The 21,563-nt window shown below is 45.0% G+C and overlaps 1 protein-coding gene across 1 annotated transcript in view; it reads right to left on the bottom strand.

Moving 5' to 3' along the window:
- PTN (pleiotrophin) overlaps positions 1–21,563 on the bottom strand; it is a 160,740-nt gene that overhangs the window by 49,549 nt on the left and 89,628 nt on the right. Inside the window, exon 2 of the mRNA XM_053257814.1 lies at positions 479–588. Within this exon, the coding sequence (XP_053113789.1) occupies positions 479–587 (109 nt within the window). The 5' untranslated portion in view covers position 588. The remainder of the gene's footprint in view (positions 1–478; positions 589–21,563) is intronic.

The raw sequence follows: 21,563 nt of genomic DNA, 5'->3' as shown, positions 1-21,563 counted from the left end.
AACAAATGTGCATATTTGGCCATCACCTTGAAGACACTTTGCTGTGATGCATCTGTCCTCTGACTGCGGCACAATGTTGCCTAATTGGTATGCACTGATTTGTGATGGATGGCAAGTGGTTCATCCTGTTTTATGGAGGGAGCTTGGATTAGATCGTCTCCTTTATTCTTCCGTGACTCACTGATTCATCTAAAGGTGCTTTATCCAACTGATATGCAAAAAAGGAAGAGGAATCCCAACACTGAACAATGTTTTTCCAACTAGTTGAAGTAGAAAATTGAAAGAAAGAAAGAAAGAAAGAAAGAAAGAAAGAAAGAAAGAAAGAAAGAAAGAAAGAAAGAAAGAAAGAACCCACTTAAAACAGGCAAGGGAAGAGAAAGAGATCCGTAATCCCACCTTGCTAAATATCTAGTGATGCATCAAGAAAAGTAATCCTAATCTAAATGTCTAGTAATACCTCTAATAACATTGCCCTTACCTGGTTTTTCTTTTTTGCCAGCCTCAGTAGTGCTCACAGCTGCTAGCAGGAAAATAAATGCGAAGAGGATAGCTGTAAATATCTGACACTGTTCTTGCTGTTTCTGCATTCTGCAAATTAATAGGAAAAGGAAAAGATAGCATCAATCATCAATACACATTAGTGTGGCAAAAAGAACCAAGTTAAGTACCCACAATGCACTGCTGTTGGACCCCTATTTAGAGGTAGAGCTATTCATGCATAGAGATATCAAGTATGTTATTAGCAATTAACAGAATGAGCTCATTAAGAAAACTTACCCAAATTCTACAAAAAAGACAAAGGATCATATAATTATATCACCCTGGAAACTTCACACAAGGTACATAGTTGCTCTAAACCTCTAATGCAATTCATTAATATTTTCATCTCTCCACATTTCCTTCCACCTTATACTAGTTTCTAAGGCAGCTTACAATTTAGAAACTCAACGAAAACATGCAATCTAAGGCTTTACTGAATATTCTCTCATTTCAATGTCAGTTGTAATTAGCATCTTTGCTGCAGCCAAACTCACATCACTTACACCTGCAAAATAATACTCACCTTGCTGAACATTCACAATGCTGCTTTCTTAGTTTAAACGAAGACAGATTACAGTACACCAGCACTATAACTGCAATGTACCAATATTAATTTAGTATAGCAACTTTCCTGTAAACAGTCATGCATAGTATTCCAGCTTCTTCCATTTTGTGATAAAGTTTACACACACACACACACACACACACACACACACACACACACACACACTCTTAAATCGTGCCAAATAGAATGAATGCATGTTCATTTTTTGGGTATTCAGTTGCTCTAATAAGAAATAAAGAGAATCAAATTTTGTGCAAATTGTCACCCACCTGTCTTCCTTCTCTAACCCTTACATAATGGATCAGCTTGATTAATGATGTCAGATCTTTGTCAACCAGCCTAACATAGTTAGTCGGTAGCACTTCACTAACAGTTAGAGCCCTTTCCCACGATCGTGTGAAAGGGCTAGCTAGCAGGTGGCGGGGTAGCCTGAGAGAGCCCACCTTCCCTGCAGATGATCTCCAGGGACTGTCTGGGCATGTGGATCGCACGCCCAGATGGTTCGCTGCTACCCCCAGGCAGCATAGAGGCACGGGGACCGGAATGTGCTGCTCCCGCACCCAGAAATCCCACAGTGCACTGTGCAAGTGTGTGGTGCATTGTGGGTATCCCCCAGAGATGGCTGGGAGCCTCCTCCTGTGTCAGCACTGGCCACTGGCCAGCACTGACATGTGAGCAGTTAGCCCGAGTTGAGGGCACTCTCATGCTCTTCACTTTGGCTAACTGGCGGGTTCCCGAGGTGGGTTTGCCATTGAAGCACCACCAGGAGCCATGTGGCTCCCGGCAGTTCTTACAGGCAGCCAAGCCTAGCCTTGGCTGCTTTAGCCTGGTCTAGTCTGTTTGTGAGAACAGCCTCTTAATCTAGTGACTCTTTATGTTGGTCTATGACCATAATAAAGATTGATTGATTGAATCTAGCGACTGTCAATGAATGTAATTCCAACTCCCTAACTTTTACTAGTACTGTCAGGTTATTATTCACTAGTATTTTTAAGCCCGTTATGATAACGGGCGCTAGCTTTCTATCCCGTCTTTTCTGTCTCTCTCTCTCTCTCTTTCTGTCTCTTTCCCCCCCCCCTTGTCCCCTCTCTCTTTTTGTTTTGTTGTTGTCTCTGTTTTTGTTCTTCCTTATTTTGCTTTTACTTTTTTTGGAGGGGGGGTGGATGAATAACGGCCAAAATGGCCCATGAGAAGGTGGCCGCCCCCGCCTATCACCCTCCCGCGCACCCAGCTGCCGGAGCCCACCTTACCCGCTCCAGCCCGAAGGAGAAGAGAGGAACTCGGAAACAGAGCTATTCTCTGTGTTAAGCTGCTGCCCATACTGTCGCAATAGACGCAATAGGCGTCCTTTGCGTCCATAGCGGCAGTTTGAGCAGTGACTTAGCACAGAGAGGAGCTCTGCTCGTGAGCTCCTCTCTTTTCCCTCGGGCTGGAGCGGGTAAGGTGGTCTTCGGCAGCTGGGTGGGCGATAGGCGGGGGCGGCGACCTTCTCATGGGCCATTTTGGCCCTTAATCTTTTTTGGGGGGGAGCGGGGAAGGTGATTTTGGGCAGCTGGGAGGGCGGGTGAGCAGGCGGGGGCGACGGCTGTGAGCAGGCGGGGGCCTCGTTGGCGGCTTCGCCGCCACCTCGCCCAGCTTCCCTGTCCCCCGTCTCGGTCTTCCCCCGCCGCCATTGCCCTCGCCTTTTTCAGGGTGGCCGCTTCTGGTTGCCTCGGCCTCCTCTCGCCGTGCCGCAGCTCATGGCCGAGGCGGCGGCTCTGCCGCCGCCTCGGCCACTTTCCCCCGCCGCCACACACCGGCTAATGGCCGCCCGTGGCTGTGGGACACTGGTGTCTGAGGTCCTGTGTCCCTTGGGCTCTTCTGGGCCTGTGCTTCGCGCAGGCCCAGAACAGCCCAGGGAGGCAGGGACGCAGATCCCCAACGTTCCAAAGCCACGGCCACTCACTTAGCCTTTTATTATATAGGATTCATTCATTCATTCATTCATTCATTCAATTTTTATACCGCCCTTCCAAAAAGGCTCAGGGTGGGAGGAAAGGGTGGGGTGGGAAAGCATAGTTAATAGATCAATATTAGTAGATCAATATTAATATTAGGGTGGGTAATAGATCAACATTAATATTAGGGTGGGGGAAGCATATTTAATAGATCAAAAGATGAAGTATATCCTGTCATTTCTTCAATGCTAACACTCAGAATAAATAGGAAATGGTTTCCAGAAATACCCAGAATACACAAAGAAAGCCTACATAAATGCATCCACATCTCCAGCACCTGTTGAATTTTGGACAGAGATGACTAAGACTTTATTATGTTAAACATCACAGTAACAACAGATTATAGGCATTCCTCTTCAGATTGATATTCACTGTAACTTTGGGATCATTCAACACTGAGAACCAAGTTCAGTCATTAATAATTTCTACTTATAAATGACCAATTTCTATTTATCCCCCTCCCTTTATGGGGGGAGGTATAGATTCACTTCTAAATCTAACTGCAGAATTAGATATATGGTGGTTAACATACCTTTCCTTTGCAGTACCAGTGTCATTTGCTCAAGCTCTTAGGCCTCTTGGGTAACCATGGTGCCTAGTTAGGGGATGAATTATATGTCTGATTTGTAAATAGTGAACCCGGGGAGCATATGCACCCACGTGGTTTGAGTAATTTCTGTGTACACTTTCGTAATTCCATCTTGAGCCAGTCTCTTTGCTTGCCTTTGTCATCCCACTCTGCCTTTAAAGGCAGAGAGCAGGAAACAGAGTGGCAGGAAGTGTGGACACTCCTCAGTTATGGCGGCTTCTCTCCTCTTGCTTTTCAAAAGGCAGATTAGGACAGCATTTCAGTGGGCCAATAGAGCAGGCATGTTCCACTTGCTCCTACACCAACACCATGAGGTACAGTAGCAGAAGTGGCACAAATAGTGCTGGGTGGGCAGCACAACTAAGTCTGCCACAGGCAAAGTGATGGAAGGGGCATGCAATGCCACCTCCCCTAATCAGCCACCTAAGGTATCTGCCTCACTATGCCTCATTAGAAGAAGGTTGGCCCCATAACCAGTGTAGGGGATAATTTGAATCATCCCCTTATTTAGCAGACAAACCCAGTCTGATTAGAACATTGCTCACAGAGGAGATCTGGAGACAATTGCTTAAGGTCTAAAACAAGTATGGGTTGATTTAAAGAAGTTACAAACTTAGATAGAAAGCTGGCAGCCTGTACTAACTACCTCATGGTGGAAGGAAGATGGGAGAAAAGAGAGAACAAAGAAGAAGGGAGTGTATCAAGAGCACCAGTCTACCAATCATAGAAGAGTTAGAGCAGAGATACAGAAGTAAGATAGAACAAGGGAGCAGTCCTGTACTATCGAGGCCTACTCCCAATGTCCCTAGTGGACAAAAGGAGGTACAGGTGTTAAGAGTCAATGAAGCGATCCTCATGATCGCTGCAGGAGGCTACCACCTTCTGCGGGGAGGAAGCCCGAAAGCACTTACCTCCCTGCAGATGATCAGTGCCTCCTCTCTGGGTGGCCGGATCTGGTTGACACATGGTTGCCAGCTCCGTCACGGAGCCAGTGGGGGCTGCAGGGCCTGGGGCAGCGTGGGCCCGGGCAGTCCCAGGATGCCCCACGCAAGTTCGTGGGGCATCCTGGAGAGCCCCCCAAGCCTGGGAAGCTGCTTGCAGCCTCCCAGTCAGGGGTCTACTCATATATCGCTGCATGCTGGAGCAACACACGAGCAAAAAAACAAGAGCCATCACTCCGTTAACCTTGTTTAAGGAGAGGGGGGTTTAACGTGGCTAGCTGTTGGGAGCTGCAAAGCTCCCGTTGCAGCACACAATTGCCGAAAAGTGGACTGGGCTCCCTTAGTCTGCTTTTGGGTGATCATCAGAATATCCTAAGTGCCTAGGGAGTCACATCAACAACCAGCACTTTAAATTGGACCCAGAAGTTACCAATAGCCAATGGAGCTGGTACAATAATGGAGTCACTTTGTCCCTATAATTCCACTGTTTACCTCATTTGGCTTCCCAAGACATCAGCCTTACTGCCCCCCTCCAAAACAAAAAGACAAAAAAACCCAACACAGTTGCCATAATTAAGATTTCCTTCTTCTGCTGGCATAGAGCAGGAAGCGTCCAGAGCATGGAAAGTCAAGAGTGAAGATGTTGTGGTTAAGGATGGATAAGAAAGAAAGGGAATGGCCCATGAGGAGATTCCCTCCTCCACACTACCACACCCTCACATTTCTACTCCAGATTCACACTGAAGAGGACCTATATGAGTATGACCTCAGGGATGAGTGATCATAGGATGGAGCAGTGGAGGGAAGACGGGAATTTCCTGGACTGGAAATCCACTTCCTTTCCAGTCACCCCTGCACCCCATTTGTCCTGCTCTCCACATATATGGACTCCATAACCTCCCACTCTACATGGGGATAGAATATCTGAGCTATGCCTCCACGTTTTTAAATATCCATTGCTTTTTAATGTAAATACAAACAAACAGGTGCCAGGTTATCCAATTTGACACACAGTATTCCCAAACATTTTAAAATGTAATTTAAGTAATTTTTAAACAGATTTGCCTTGGGTAACTCTAGTTTCTGGCTTGCTTAGTCATGGAATTCACCAAAAGGCATTTCTAAATTTAATTTCCACTAATGCTCTGCCGTCACTACATCAACATGAGGATGATTTTGCTTCTTTATCCAAATGCCTCCAATTATGGGAAGAACACATGTTCTGTGTAGCTATGGCTAATAGGCATTGGCAGTATGTACTGCACAACCTTGTGAAAAATCAGTACAGAGTTTGTTCCACACTAGCTTCTTGCACATTAATTTTGGGTTGTCACTGTAGGTCAATAGATGACCATGAACATATATTTGAATCATGTGATTGGGACACTTTTTTGCCCAAATGCAGCCATGGGGGACCCTGAGATCTAGATGTGGACTTCAGCAAACGGGATAGGGGTTTAACCCTATTTCTCCAATAAAAGCCCCAATAAAGGAAGTGCAGACAGAGGTGAATAGCCTCATCAGGGGGTGGGTTTTGGTAGGGACATGGTGCAGGACAAAGATGCAATCCCCCCTCCACCTGCTGAGCACACAAAACCTTTTCTATATGTGCAACATTAGTCTGTATTTCAGCTAGTGGCCTTGTTCACACAATAACTTGAATCTAGGTTTAAAGTGGGTTACAAAGATTACTTTGATTGTGTGAACTATTGCCAAGGTGGTTTATGGCCCAAGTTGAATTTGAGATCCTTGCCTTGTCATGGATTTACATAATCCTGCTAATGTTGGAACATTAGCAGTGTGAACAAGGCCAGTGTATGATACTTAGGTTAACAGTCTGACTTTAGTTTGCCTGCATTTCACTATGCTGGGGAATCTTTGTCTCAACGGACTTTCCAGTTGCAATACTGTGCATTCAGACAGCATGTTTTCAATCTGATGGGTTTAATAGTAAGAATTATTCTACAATATATCAAGCGCATATGAATAGGTTCCAAAAACATTTTTTGGTTTGGTTTTTTTCCCTTCTGGACCGGGTCTCACGATCAGTGAGACCCGGTTTGGGGCAGTGAGCAGGAAGAGCAGGCTAAGCCCACTCTCCCTGCTCACGAGTGGGCAGGGAGCCCTGGCCAGCCGGATCGGCCACCCACACGATGGCCAGCTCCGAGATGGAGCCGGCAGGGGGTGGGGAGAGCGGGGGCCGCGCGGCTCCCACAAGCCCCAGTATGCCCTGCGTGAGCGCGCAGGGCATACTGGGGAGACTCCCGAGCCAGGAGGTGGCTTTTCGCCTCCCGGCCAGGGGTCTTCTCATGAGTAAGCGTGGTGCAAAGCCACGCCGCGGCTACTCACGATGGGAAAAAGCAGGTTTGCTGGAGCGCTCGCTCCGCAAACCTGCTTTTTACCAGGGGTTTTTGAGCGGGTTTGCCGCTCAAGAACCACCGGGCTCGGCTGCGAGCCCGGTGGTTCTTACGGTCAACAAAAATCGGGCTAGCCTCTGCTAGCCCGATTTTTGCTGATCGTGAGAAGCGCCCCTCTATTTATCAAACCAAAACAATCTTAGTCAAAATAACAGGGAACTAACTTTTTCTTAAAGACAGACTCTGATCTTTGGAAATATTGTGGCATTAAGAAGAGGCCTGTTTGTGGCCATTTGCTGTCTAGTTCAGTTCACATATTTACAAAATGTAAACAGAGAAATCTAACAGAGGAAGCAATCCTGAGCCTTGAGGTATTTGGCAACTGGGTCTTCTAGGCCAGCTCCCCCGCCCTGATCAAGCAATTCAGTTCTTATCCCTCAGAAGGGAATGACTCATCCAGCACAGAAAGGTTTTAAATGATCCCAACAAAGACATATTCTGTTCCTTCATCCATGATTGGCCTAATTAGTTCATGCAGCTAATCAAATATTTCATGACCCCAGTTTCATTCTTGTTTCTTGCTGTTCCTGTTTCTCATATCGATGGATTCAATGCTAATGCAGGACTAAATGGTTGAGGGTAGGATTGAAACCAACATTTTAAAAAGAATTACTGATATGTTTCAGTTTAAATATATAATCAGTGGAAAACAAAACTCCTCAATTAAGCACAGTGTTATACTACCAAGTTAGGGAAATGTTAATGCCCATATGCAAGGGAGAGAGACAGAGAGCGCGCATAGGAGCCAACAATCCAGTCAGAATCAAAAATTCAAGTCTATTTCTAACATTACTTTGCTCACTCAGGTATTACATTGTAAGTGTGGGAGTGGCTTGAAGGAGAAGTGAAGCTGAAATAATAGTGGGCGGGGGGGGTTAAGAGACCCCCTTCATCTGCTGCTTCTCTAGATTCTGTTCTCTATGGTGCTCTCTATGGCATGCAGATATCAGGGAGTGCAATGGTGTGGGAGTGTCCAGCTCTTTAGGGAGCTCAGGTTTCTAAGGTAATGTTCAGGGGGCTCAGGCTCTGAGGGTATGATTTCGTTAGGACTGGGTCAAGTGCTGGACCTTCTTTCTTGTGGTCAGAGAGGCTCTACACACAATCAAGGTGTTCAGCCTCAAGGGGTTTGGCCAGATCGGCCACCCAGAAGAGCAGTGGCTTCGGTCAGGTGCTCCCATGCCCAGCTGCAGTTCGCTGGGGAGCTCCAAGGGAAGGGGAGCACCGCCGCACAGTGCCCTGGCCCCCGGAGCCGTGTGTGGTGCCTTGCTGGGGTCCCCCCTCCCCTTCCCCCACACCCTGAATGTGTCAGCCGTGGCTGCAAGCAGCCGCAACTGACACACAATCAAAGAAACAAGTTCAGCAGCGCGCTCACACCATTAACCTCGTTTAGCGGAAGGGGTTTTTCTTATCATCACTGGATATCGGGCCGGGCTCCCTTAGCCCAGTTTCTAGTGGTTGTGGGGATAGCTTCAGAAAGTCACTACTCAGGGTGGGGGTTCATGATATCCTGCTTCAAAAGATGCCATGACCCTTTACTAGGAGGGTCATGCGTTTGTATTCATCATAGAGTTCATTAGGATTGAGTGAAGCTTCAGAAGCCAATTCTGGTTGAGTCTGCTTCAATCTCCTTTGGCCCAACGTGGAGTGTCATTGCTGTTGCCAAAGTCCTTTTTTAACTCATCGTCAGAACTTGACTGCTTAGAAACATAAGAAGCGGCCTTATATTGCGTCAGACCATTGATCCATCTAGTTCACTACTGTCTACTTTGGTGGCAGCAGCTTCTCAAAGTTTGCAGGCAGGAGTTTCTCCCAGCCCTATCTTGGAGATGCCAGGGATGGAACCTGGAACCTTCTGCACGCAAACATGCAAATACTCTTCCCAGGGTAGCCCCACCCCTTAAGCAGAGGCGTATCTAGGGAAAATAGTGCCTAGGGCAAGCACTGAAATTGCGCCCGCCCAAACATCTGACACCCATCTTTCAGATAACTTTACCATTATATCAGTTCAAAATACAAAAATACAAGTATCAAAAATACTGAATGGTCCAAGGCCACCCACTGAGTCTTAAGGCTGTAGAGATTTGAGCCCAGGTCTACCCAGTCCACGTCTTCCCAATATTTACACATCTAGCTGTCTTAAATTCTCTCTCATTTCCATTGGTTTTTGCATAGCATCTGTGGAAGACCTTTTGAGGGTTCAGTGTCTTTCTTCAGAGCATCCATCCCTGCAAGCAACAATGTCCCATCACCCAGGATAGGTCTTGCCATTTACGCAGAAGATCACTGAATCTCAAAATCAACATCCAGATAGTACAGTCCGCACAAAACTATGTACCATCCATGCTGTACCTTGGGAGGGGCTATTTCTTGGTTGCGTACACACGCACAGCACAATCCTATGTAGGTTTACTCAAAAAGAAAGCCTCATTGTGCTAAGTCCTATGCTCACTTATTTCCAGGTAAGTGAACACAGGGACTACAGCCCTCATGGTGGGGAATGAAGAGAAAGACTAGAGCCTTTCCCCCTCACTCCTGCTGGTCCTGGTAAGTAGTTTGATGGTGGGGAGCAAGAGTAGTTTGAGGGGCTGAAGCTTTGCTTTGCACAACTGAAGGAATCCACTCAGATTGAAGTGGATCCCTTCCAAGCAGGGCCAAAGGGGACCAATGAAAATCAGGGATCCTTCAGCATATCCAAAGTAGCCCCTGAAGTGAAACAGCCCCGCTATGCACAGGCAAAGCTGAGCATTCACTCCCCCAGCCATGCTTCAGAAAAGTAAAGTGCAACCAAAGGCATGATCATACAGCAAACGAACATGGCCTACAGGTTGAACCCAACTGTCTACAATGAACAATTGGCAAGGCAGTTAAGGCAGGAAGGAAAGGACTTCTTCACACAACATAGACATGGAAGACACAGCTGCAGAATGTCATGGAGGACAGTCCATCAGTTGCGATTAGTCATGATGACCTCTCCAGCGGAAGAGTGCTCTAGCTTTATAATTGTTGTTGTTGCTGCTGCTGCTGTTGATATTAAGAACATTCTTATACCACTTTATTATACATTGCTAGTGGGCATCTCAGAGGCATGTGATGGTCTACTGTGGGAAGCTGGTCAAAATGGACCTTTGGTCTGACCCAGCAGGGCTCCTCCTCCTCCTCCTCTTCTTCTTTAGCATATTTTTATTTTGAAAATATATAAAATACATAAAAAGGGAAGTGCACAAAATCATTATTTTCGACTTGGTTTGAATCCGAACCAGACCGGTTTGGTTTTGCCCCCCACTGGATGAGGGCCTGGCTCAAATTTGATCTAGTTCGGGCCTGGTGTGAGCGTGGTGGGGGGCTTCCCTAAGTGTACCAGGAGTCAATGGAAGTACTCACAGTTGGCAGCAGTGGTTGCAGAGGAGGCTGTGGTGGCTCCCCCTACTCCCGCTGGCCTCCCCCTGAGTCTCCTGGGCCAGCTTTTGCCCAGTTTCAAGCCTGTTTCAGCCCATCCCAAGCCTCTGCATGTGTGGAGGCCATTTTTTTTAACCTCTAATGGCACATGGGCCATTAGCATAATCATGAAAGTGCACATGCATGGAGGTTAAAAAAAATGGCCTCTACAAATGCACAAAGGCCCAAGATGGGACAAAACAGGTGTGAAACAGGGCTGGATCAGGCAAATGCCAGCCAGGGAGACCCAGCAGGGGGCGGGCATAAGGGGAGCCTCTGCAGTCCCTCTCAGTGGCTTCCGCCACCACCTCCAGCACCACCAGTGCCAACTGTGAATACTTCAATTGACTCCCGGTACACTTAGGGAAGCCCCCCGCTGCCCTCGAATTGGGCCTGAACCAGTCTGAAGGATTCAGCTCTACCTTGGACCGGCCCCGATTCAGTCCTAGGTTGAGCCTTTGAACCAAACCAGTTTGAGTTTGAACTGGCTTGATTTCAAGCCGGTTCCCATACCCCTAACATAATTGAAGAAACATACATGATCAGAAAACTATAAATTAAAGGAAAGATTGAAAAACCCCTCACTGATTTTACATTACACAATCTTGTAGAGTAAAAAATTGGGCATCACACACATATACATAAAATAATCATAAGGAGTGCATGTTTCTTGGCTTGAATGCAAAATGACCTGCATCTCAATTATTTCCAAAGTTGGACATAAAAAACGTGGAACCATATAACCTTTGCTAACATTAGGATATCCTGCCTGCTGTACTTGCTGAGTATGCTTGTACATGGCCATAATTTCCCACATCGTTTCAGTCCACTGCTCTTAAGAAGGTTGTTTGAAAGATTTCTAATTATATGCAGTGCAGGATTTTGCTGCTGTATATAATTGCTCTCGTTGTGCAAAAAAGCAGGATCGTTTTGAACAAAAGGTGAAGCAGCATAGGCTTTGGGGCCACTTGTGGCATAACATGAAAAAAACCTTGGCAAAAATCAGCAACCACATCCTTAAACCTCTGAACTGTAGGTATTCTCACTAGAGGTAAACCGGTTGACCTACAACCCTTTCAACAATCCTGGCTACAAACAGAATGTATTAAGTGAAGTCTTGCAGGAGTAAAGTTTCACCTGCTGAGCACCTATACTGAGCTTATTTTATATTAGTATTAACTGATAAGGTAACCAAAGAGGTCTAGACATCATCTGATAGGTAGATAAGGTTGCAGAATAGGTCCAGACATGACAAACATAATCATCTAAAGTTTCACCCAAATTATTTTCCCATGCAAAGAAAGGGGAAAACATCAAGATATGGCATTTGAAGAATTTTACAAATAGACTTGTAATTGACGAAGTAGCTGAATTAATATGATCTTTAACAGAGTAAGGCACAGTACCATATAAAGGAGGAGGGAAGAGACAGAAAACAGAAAATAAGCTTCAATGGTTTACTATTTCTACTATTTTCATATATAACTTTTCAACTGTGCACTTTCTATTTCGGCCAGTGACCGTAATAAAGAAACCTGAATCTGAATCTACTGCTTTTCAACAAAAAGTTAAGAAAAAATATTATTCCCTGTCCCAAGAGGGCTCACAATCTAAAAAGAAATAGGGTAGATACCAGGTATGTTTAGGTCTATCAGTTTTGCTACATTTGTGATCGTGGGGTTGTAGGTCTGAATTTTGGCCAAAAGGAATCCAAGGACAGTCTATAAGAATCCAGTAATCCCAAACCCTTCAGTTTAAGATGAGAGTTAAGATGCTTCACATTTTCACTCATGCTCTAAAAATAATGGAAATTGAAAGTTAAGGTGCCCATCTTAACTTCCATGCCATATAGGCTGTAAAGCAGGGATTCTCAAACTTGGGTCCTCAGGTGTTATTGGACTTCAACTCCCATAATCCCCAGCCTCAGTGGCCTTTGGTTGGGGATTATGGGAGTTGAAGTCCAATAACACCTGAGGACCCAAGTTTGAGAATCACTGCTGTAAAGACTTTGTACAGTCTAGTATATGATGGCTTTAGAAAGGAGGCTCCATGCACACACTTTGCCTTGTTCTTTCAGTTGGACATTGGGCTGGGGATGCATCCAGGCAGGCATTTAACAGGTGCAGCTTCCTCAATCACTTCCTAGAGACTCCCCTGATAAATTTATGCATAACTCTGAACAACACATTTTTACTCAGAAATAAACCCCAGAGAAATAAATGGGGTTCCCTGCTACAAGGGTTCCCCTTCTATGCTTTGCTGAGGGGCTGGGAGGAAGGGGGGGAAAGTGCCCACATTCTTGCCTAGGATGTCTGCTGCTCCTGATTCCTATGCGCGGAAGTAAGATCCAGTGGAATCAATGGACTTATGTCCTAGTAAATTATTTTAAGCTTTTTTGAGACATTTTTTCCTTTCGGTGGGGGGTGAGGGAAAGGGGGCAGAGGGAGGAAACAAATGCCCATAAAGGGAAAGGGAGGGGAGGGGAGGCATGTTTAACTATAGAAGTATCAGAGTGCTCATAGACTATCCTTGTCTGGCACCTATATTCAAAACCAGGAAGTCACACAATAGAAATTGCCAGGACTTGCCCCACCAAACTTTGGCTTCAGAATTCCCAATGGGCAGACTCAATTATGTTCTTAAATAACTGTCTCTTAGTTATTTTCCCCTGTTATTATGGGGATTTCACATAGGAACACAGGAAGCTGCTATATACTGAGTCAGACCATTGGTCTATCTTGCCCAGTATTGTCTTCACAGACTGGTGGCAGCTTCTCCAAGGTTGGAGGCAGGACTGTCTCTGAGCCCTATCTTGGAGAAGCCAGGGAGGGAACTTGAAACCTTCTGCTCTTCCCAGAGCAGCTTCATCCCCTGAGGGGAATATCTTACAGTGCTCACACTTTTAGTCTCCGATTCATATGCAACCAGGGCAGACCCTGCTTAGCTATAAGGGGACAAGTCATACTTGCTACCACAAGACCAGCTCTCCTCTCCTCCTCTTGGCTAAGGCATCCAAGCCCACTCTTGCCTGCACGTGTGAACCCACAGCAGCTGAGCAGCAAAGGGCGCTCTCGATGAAATCAGCCTATAAGAGGTTGCTTAGAGAGAAGAAGGCACAAGCCGTTAACAAAAACTAGCTTAATTTAATTGAGGCTGCTAAGTCTAACATTCAGTCTAAGTTCTGGAGGCTTGTTTCACCTGCTCTGTCGAAAACACCTACACTTCCAGCTTCTGTGATTCCAGCTCAGGTTTGGGAACAACATTTCCTACAGCTTTATAGTAAGGCTGATAATATGTTTTATAATGCTGAACAACTAAATGGAGATACTCTTAGGTGGAACCCAGTCTCCTGTTCAGAGATTGAAAAACTTATTCAGAAATTTAGTAATGGTAAAGCCCCTGGTAGTGATAACATTTCTATTGAGGCTATCAGAGCGAATCTTGATTGGTGGGTCCTCGTTTTAGCCTCGCTATTTACTTATATAGATACAACTGCTAACATACCCAGTGATTGGGGCCTTGCTATAATAATTCCTCTTTATAAAAAAGGTAGGCGTGAGGACCCAGCCAACTATCGTCCCATTAGCTTACTTAATGTTATTAGTAAAATTTATGCGAGGCATCTTTTGATAAAACTTCTAGACTGGATTGAGGCAAATAACATTTTAGCTATCGAGCAGGCAGGCTTTCGGGAGGGTCGTTCCACCAAGGAACATGCTTTTACCCTTCAATTTCTGGCAGAGAAGTATTCTAGGTTCCCAGGTTCAGCACTTTATGTAGCATTCATTGATCTTAAAGCTGCATTTGATTCAGTTTCTAGAGAGAGACTGTGGTCTAAACTGGAAGCTCTTGGAATAGATAAAAGATTACTCAAACTTATTGTTAGTCTGCATAAGCATACTTGTTTGAAAGTTTGTTATGGCCCAACTGGACAGTTAACATAGGAAGTTCCAACTTTTAGAGGAGTACGTCAGGGCTGTATACTTGCTCCTATTCTGTTCAACATCTATGTTAATTCTGTGGTTTCTTGTTTGTCCACCCTCTTTATTCATCCACCAAAGTTAGCTGATAGGCACGTCTCCATATTATTATATGCGGATGACATGGCTATTATGTCGCAGACACCTGTAGGCCTTAAGCGTGCCCTAAGACTCTTCTCATCATTTTGTAACCAAGAGTCTATTGAAATAAATTATAGTAAGACTAAAGTCTTAGTGTTCGCCAAGCGAGCTAGGCGTTATAATTGGTCCATACAAGGAAACAAGATTGAGCAGGTTAATTCCTTTAAATATCTAGGAATTACGTTTCACTCTGTTGGCTCTAGAAATGCCCATTTTAACTCCATCAGACAATCTGCTCAAATGGTTGTAAATAAGATCAAATCTTATCATTTTACACATGGTGCTGCTTTTATACCTGCGACAGTAAGACTTTATACAGCCAAAGTAATGCCTTTGCTCTTATATGGAGCCCAACTGGGACCTGCAAATAATTTTGCCTTACAGGAGGCTATCCAGACTAAGTTTATTAGATCCATTCTGCAGGTTCCATGTTGTGCTCCGAATGCTGTCATCAGAAGAGAAGTTGGTCTTATTAGGGTGGAATCCTTATACTGGTGCTGTATTTTTTGATTTTGGTTAAAATTGAGTTTTGGACAGGCGGGTTTAGCCTCTTTGGCTATGAATGATGGTTTTAATTCAAGCTGGAAACGAGTTGTGTTGAGCAAATTTTCCTCTTTTGGCCTCTCCATAGAGGATTTGCATATTGTAGGAATTGAGCAAGCCAGGAAGTTAGTTAAGCAACGTGTCCTGGATATAGAAGTTCAACAAGAAGGTGCATGGCTCAAGCAGGGTTTATACTTAGGGAGTCAAGCTATTAATCTTAAACCAGCTAAATATTTTGATGTGGTGCTTGTCCCTAAATTTAGACGAGCCCTCACTTTAGCACATTTAAATGTTCTTCCTACAGCAGTATTGGATGGCAGGTTCAAGGGAGTTCCGCTATTTTTACGTCTTTGCCCATGTGGCAAAGGGGTTATAGAATCCACCTCGCACGTTATTCTTTATTGTGATTTTTATAGGGAACCCCGTTTAAGACTTTTATCTCCTATGTTAGACAATTTGCCTGGCCAGTCTGATGAATTTTATTTAAATTATCTTTTAATTAATGAGGACACTGATATTATTTCTGTTATGGCCAAGTTTTGTTATATTATTTGTAAAATACGTACTGGTTTATTGTAAATGTTTGCTGGTCAATGACCGAATAAACTTATAACTAACTAACTCTCTAAAAGGAGGAAACGGGATTTCAAACAACAGTTACTCAAAAAATCACTAGATGGATGTTTTTCAAACCAGCAAAAGACAACAGTTCAGTATGGAACTAAATTTTGGGGGAATGCTAAAAAAAAAACAACCATCAAAAGATTAAGAAAATAAACATTATCTGTGGTGAAGAAAGGCCATGTACACTTTGAAACCTCTTTTTCAGAGATAAAAACCAAAACTGCTGTATCTTGCAATGGATTTTGCAATGGATTTGCAGCAGATTCAGTGGGAAGGTGCCTCTTGCCACCTAGTTGACGTGTGCACAAATACAGAGGGACCGGATGGATACTTTTGATTGTATAAGCAATAGAATGTTCAGGGCTTATAATGGTGGAATGTTGAAAACACTCCTCATCTTAACTATACTGGCATTACTGTGCCAATATAATATTTATGGGAAAGGCCCTTAGAACAGTGATCAAAATTCACATTTTGCATGTATGAGACCATGGTTGATCCCAAATATCATAAAAGGTTGGTCAAGGTAGAAACTACTGACCTAGATAGACTAATGGCCTGACTCAGTTCTGGGCAGCTTCAGATGTTTATCGAGTTTGGGAATGTGGCAATCTTCCAAGGGAGCAGCACACACACTTCAGTGAATTCACAGGAGATCCAGATAAAAGGAGGAAGAAATTAGAATAGCTTAAAGGGGTGAGAAGACCTCACAAGACAGTTAGAGAGAGGAAGTGATAAATAAAATGGAAGCAGCAGTTAATAAAAGTTCAACAGTTGGAGCTATGGAAGCATGGGACAGATAATGAGAAGAAAAAGACAGCTTCAGAGAAGAGCATTGCAGCCAGTTGCTTCTCCAGAGGAGCATGGGGACAGGTATTACTGAGCGCTAATGGGTCATTTCACCATTGATTCCTGGCAGGGAAAAGGAAATAAAAAGCAAGGAAAATAAGTATGAAGTAATCAGCAGAAGTCTTTTGAGTTAGCTGAGTTTATGAGCTGGCTTGAAATAAGAATCTAGAAATGTTTCTACCAGAACAAGAACTTCTTATTTTTTAATCTCATCTATATCCTACTCTAACTGCAAAGAGCCCAGGGTGATGTGCATGTTATTATCCATTCCCCACTCCCCAGCAATCCTGTGAGGTGGATTAGTTGAGATAGTGAGCTGGGTCTCACAATCAGTGAGACCCGGTTTGTCTGGGTTTGCGGGCAGAGCGGGCTAAGCCCGCTCTCCCCGCAGACGAACAGGGCAGGAGCCCTGGGTGGCCAGATCAGCCACCCACACAACTGCCAGCTCCATGATGGAGCCAGCGGGGGCAGGGGAGTTTGGGGGCCACACGAGTGTGCAGGGCATACCGGAGAGACCCCCCGGAGCTGGGAGCTGGTTTTTCGCTGCCCTACTCACGATTTAAAAAATCCGGTTTAAGGGGAGAGGTTGTTTGGCAGGTTAACGGCTGGGAGGCAACCAGGCTCGTCTGCAAGCCCGGTGGATCCCACGATCAGCCGAAATCAGGCTAGGCTCCCCTAGCCCGATTTCGGCTGATCATGGAAATAGCCTCAGTAAGTGGCTGATATACTGCACCACTTTTGAAAGCAGTTCTTGAGAAGACAAGGCTCAGACCAGGAGAGGCATCAAACTTGTTTCTTTCTTAAAGAAAACAGAAAGCAAGCAAGCAAGCAAACAAGGTAAGTTTGTTAGTGCTAGTCTTTTATAGGATTTGATTTCTGGCTGGCTAGGAGTTTGTTTTTGGCAGGGCAGTTTCATATTCAGTTTCAGTTGTGCCTTGAGAGACAATGGGTCAGGATTAGCTGCAGGTGAGTCACACAGCTTGTGGGAGCGGCCACACTCCTGAGGTGGCTCTGTTTTAAAGCATCTCTTGAGAAATCAAGGCTCAGATCACGGGAACTTTGCTACCTGGAGCTTTGCAAACAGGCGTTTGATAACAGATATTGAAGGGGTTTTGTGTGGAGTTTAGCAAAGAAATGTGCGGGGAGGCACACAAGTGGTCCAGGTTCATCACAAAGGAGACACTCAGCACAAGAAGATGAGTACTACCCCACTTTTGTAATTTTCTTGGAGGACAGAGCTTAAATCCTTTACTTAGCTGACAACTGCAGCTAAGACCTAGCTTTCAAGTACACAAGTTATAAATATACTAATAGCCAATAAAACCAGTTATGAAGGGAAAATGCCAGCAGGGGAGGGGTTGCTTCACAGTGTATTGCATGGAGTGTTGCTGGTATGACTATCTGCCTGAGTGGCAGAAGTCGAGGGTGTGCGCTTGCTGCAAAGAGCTCCTGGCTCTCAGGAATGCTCTTTGCTTGGTGCAAAGTGTTCCTAGCTCTTTGTCTTTGAGGTTTGTTGACACAGTCTGGGAGTACTTCTGGATCCACACCTCTCCATGGTATCTCAGGTTGAGGTGGAGGCCAGAGATGCTTTCTATCTGCTTTGGCTGATATGCCAGCTGTGCCCATGTTGAGATTAACGACCTCAAAACAGTGGTACATATGCTTGTGACCTCCAGACTTGACTTCTGCAATGCACTCTATGTGGGGCTGCCTTTGTATGTAGTCTGGAAACTCCAGTTGGTACAGAATGCAGCAGCCAGGTTGGTCTCTGGGCCATCTCGGAGAGACCACATCACTCCTTTGCTGATACAACTACACTAGCTGCCAATAGGTTTCCAGGCAAAATACAAAGTGCTGGTTATAACTTATAAAGCCTTAAATGGCTTAGGCCATGGGTATTTAAGAGGAGGTCTTCTTCATTATGAGCCCCACCACCCACTGAGGTCATCTGCAGAGGTCCATCTCCAGTTGCCGCCAGCTCGGCTAGTGGCCACACAGGGATGAGCCTTCTCGATTGCTGGCCCTAGACTGTGGAATGCGCTCCCTACTGAAATAGGGTCCTCCCAATCTCTGTCAATTTTTTTAAAGCACTTGAAAACCCACCTCTTCACACAAGCCTTTTCAGCTTTTTAAATATTTAAGTTTTAATCTGTTTTGACTTTTAGTTTGTCTAAATTGTTTTAAGATTTTTGTGTATGTTTTAACTTTTTAATGTTATTGTAAACCGCCCAGAGACGAAGGTTCGGGGTGTTGTACAAATCTAATAGATAGATAGATAGATAAATACATGGATTTGCATTGTAGTGAGGGAAATAAGTATTCGATCCCCTATCAACCAGCAAGATTTCAAGCTCCCAGGTGTCTTTTCACTATATGCAGGTAACGAGCTGAGATGAGGAACACCCTCTGTAAGGGAGTGCTCCTAATCCCAGCTTGTTACAGTACCTGTATAAAAGACACCTGTCCATAGAAGCAAGCAATCACTCAGCTTCCAAACTCGCCACCATGCCCAAGACCAAAGAGCTGTCGAAGGATGTCAGGGACAAGGTTGTAGACCTGCACAAGGCTGGACTCGGCTACAAGACTATCGCCAAGCAGCTTGGTGAGAAGGTGACTACAGTTGGCACGATAACTTGCAAATGGAAGAAACACAAAATAACTGTCTATCTCCCTCAGTCTGGGGCTCCATGCAAGATCTCACCTCGTGGAGTTGCAATGATCATGAGAATGGTGACAAAGCAGCCCAGAACTACACAGGGGGAACTTGTCAATAATCTCAGGGCAGCTGGAACCATAGTCACCAAGAAAACAATTGGTAACACACTACGCCGTGAAGGACTGAAATCTTGCAGTGCCCGCAAGGTCCCCCTGCTCAAGGCAGCACATGTACAGGCCCGTCTGCAGTTTGCCGATGCACATCTGAATGATCCAGAGGAGAACTGGGCAAAAGTGTTGTGGTCAGATGAGACCAAAATCAAGCTCTTTGGCATCAACTCAACTCGCCGTGTGTGGAGGAGGAGGAATGCTGCCTATGAGCCCAAGAACACCATCCCCACCGTCAAACATGGAGGTGGACACAATATGCTTTGGGGGTGTTTTTCTGCTAAGGGCACAGGACACCTTCACCGCATCAAAGGGACGATGGACGGGACCATGTACCGTCAGATCTTGGGTGAGCACCTCCTTCCCTCAGCCAGGGCATTGAGAATGGGTCGTGGATGGGTATTCCAGCATGACAATGACACAAAACACACAGCCAAGGCAAGAAAGGAGTGGCTCAAGAAGAAGCACATGAAGGTCCTGGAGTGGCCCAGCCAGTCTCCAGACCTTAATCCCATAGAAAATCTGTGGAGGGAGCTGAAGGTTCGGGTTGCCAAACATCAGCCTCGAAACCTTTCTGACTTGGAGAGGATCTGCAAAGAGGAGTGGGACAACATCCCTCCTGGGTTGTGTGCAAACCTGGTGGCCAACTACAAGAAACGTCTGACCTCTGTGATTGCCAACAAGGGTTTTGCCACCAAGTACTAAGACATCTTTTGTGAAGGGATCGAATACTTATTCCCTCACTACAATGCAAATCCATCGCTGACTTTTGGGCACTGGGCTTTTGAGGGTTTGTTTGTTGTTATTCTGTCTCTCACAGCTACAATAAACCTACCATTCCATTTATAGCCTGGTCATTTCTGTGTCAGAGGGCAAACGGACAAAATCAGCAGGGGATCAAATACTTATTTCCCTCACTGTAGATAGATAGATAGAACCCACAGTGACTGACCTGGAGAAGCTCAGGGAGGCAGAAAAATATGTGGATGAGATCCTCAGCTGATAGAGGCATCTTACTCACAGGCTAACAGTTCCTCTCCTGTCATGGAGAATGAAGGTCTCAGGAAATAAGGACATCAGTTTGAGGAAGAGGAAAATGCTCACTTAGAAGGGACCCCTTCCTTGGATGATGCTCCCATATCCTCTCACTCAGAGGATACTCCTCCAGGGATTGGGGGCCTCCTAGCAGTAGGTGATTCGATCATTAGCGGCATAGAGAGACAGGCTTGTGACTCACGTGTGGACCAGGCAGTGACTTGCTTGCCTGATGCGAAGGTTGTGGACATTATGCTGCATAATTGCAACTGTCACTTGAATAAAATGTCTGTGTAGGGAGAAAGAGATTCTGCAAACACAGCTATCTCCATTTATTTCTCCAAGAAATTGTCCTTGCAAGGAATTGCTACTCTCTTTCCATGTCCTGTATTAACTGGATGCATTTATCCCTGGCCAGAACTCCTACTGAATAAGAAAGGTCATGAACTGGAACATCTCCTACTTGTAACACTCTGTTGTCTTCTTGAGGTTCCCATCTTCATTTCTTTATATTTATATTAATCTTTGAGTTCTGCTGAAAGAGATCGCTTCCTTGCCACTAGAATTATCTTTTTCCCAAGATCTTTTCCCCATTTTCAAAAATGAAGAACAAGCAAGAGTGAAGTCCCATAAAACATGGGATGCTAGCAAAATCAAAATAGCTATATTGTGAAACAGGAGATTTCACTTTAAAAGTCTAAACCAAAGCTGCATGGATGCTCCAGTTCATCTATGAAGCTTCCAAAGAGCAAAGGAGGTCCTAATCATGTCAGTGTCTACCACTGCTCCATATGCAGGATGGAGATGCATATGTGGAACTGTCCCTGGTACTGAAGTAAAGGAGGACGCTCTGCTTGGATGCATGGCAGTTCTTCAAGGTGTGAGCTGGAAAACATTCTTTTGATGTACTCAATCCCAAGCGAATGTAATTTACTCTCAAGATCACTTTGTTTTCTCACCTTTCCCACATCTTTGGCCCTTCAACGCAAAACTGCAAACATATGGAGAAGCATACAAAACTAACTTTTGAGGGGGGAATCCTAGTAATTCTGAATATGTCCTTGCAGAGCCTAGATTTTCAGAG

Source organism: Hemicordylus capensis, chromosome 5, assembly GCF_027244095.1.
Source record: "Hemicordylus capensis ecotype Gifberg chromosome 5, rHemCap1.1.pri, whole genome shotgun sequence".
NCBI lineage: Eukaryota > Metazoa > Chordata > Lepidosauria > Squamata > Cordylidae > Hemicordylus > Hemicordylus capensis.
This window is presented reverse-complemented; position numbering and strand designations above follow the sequence as displayed.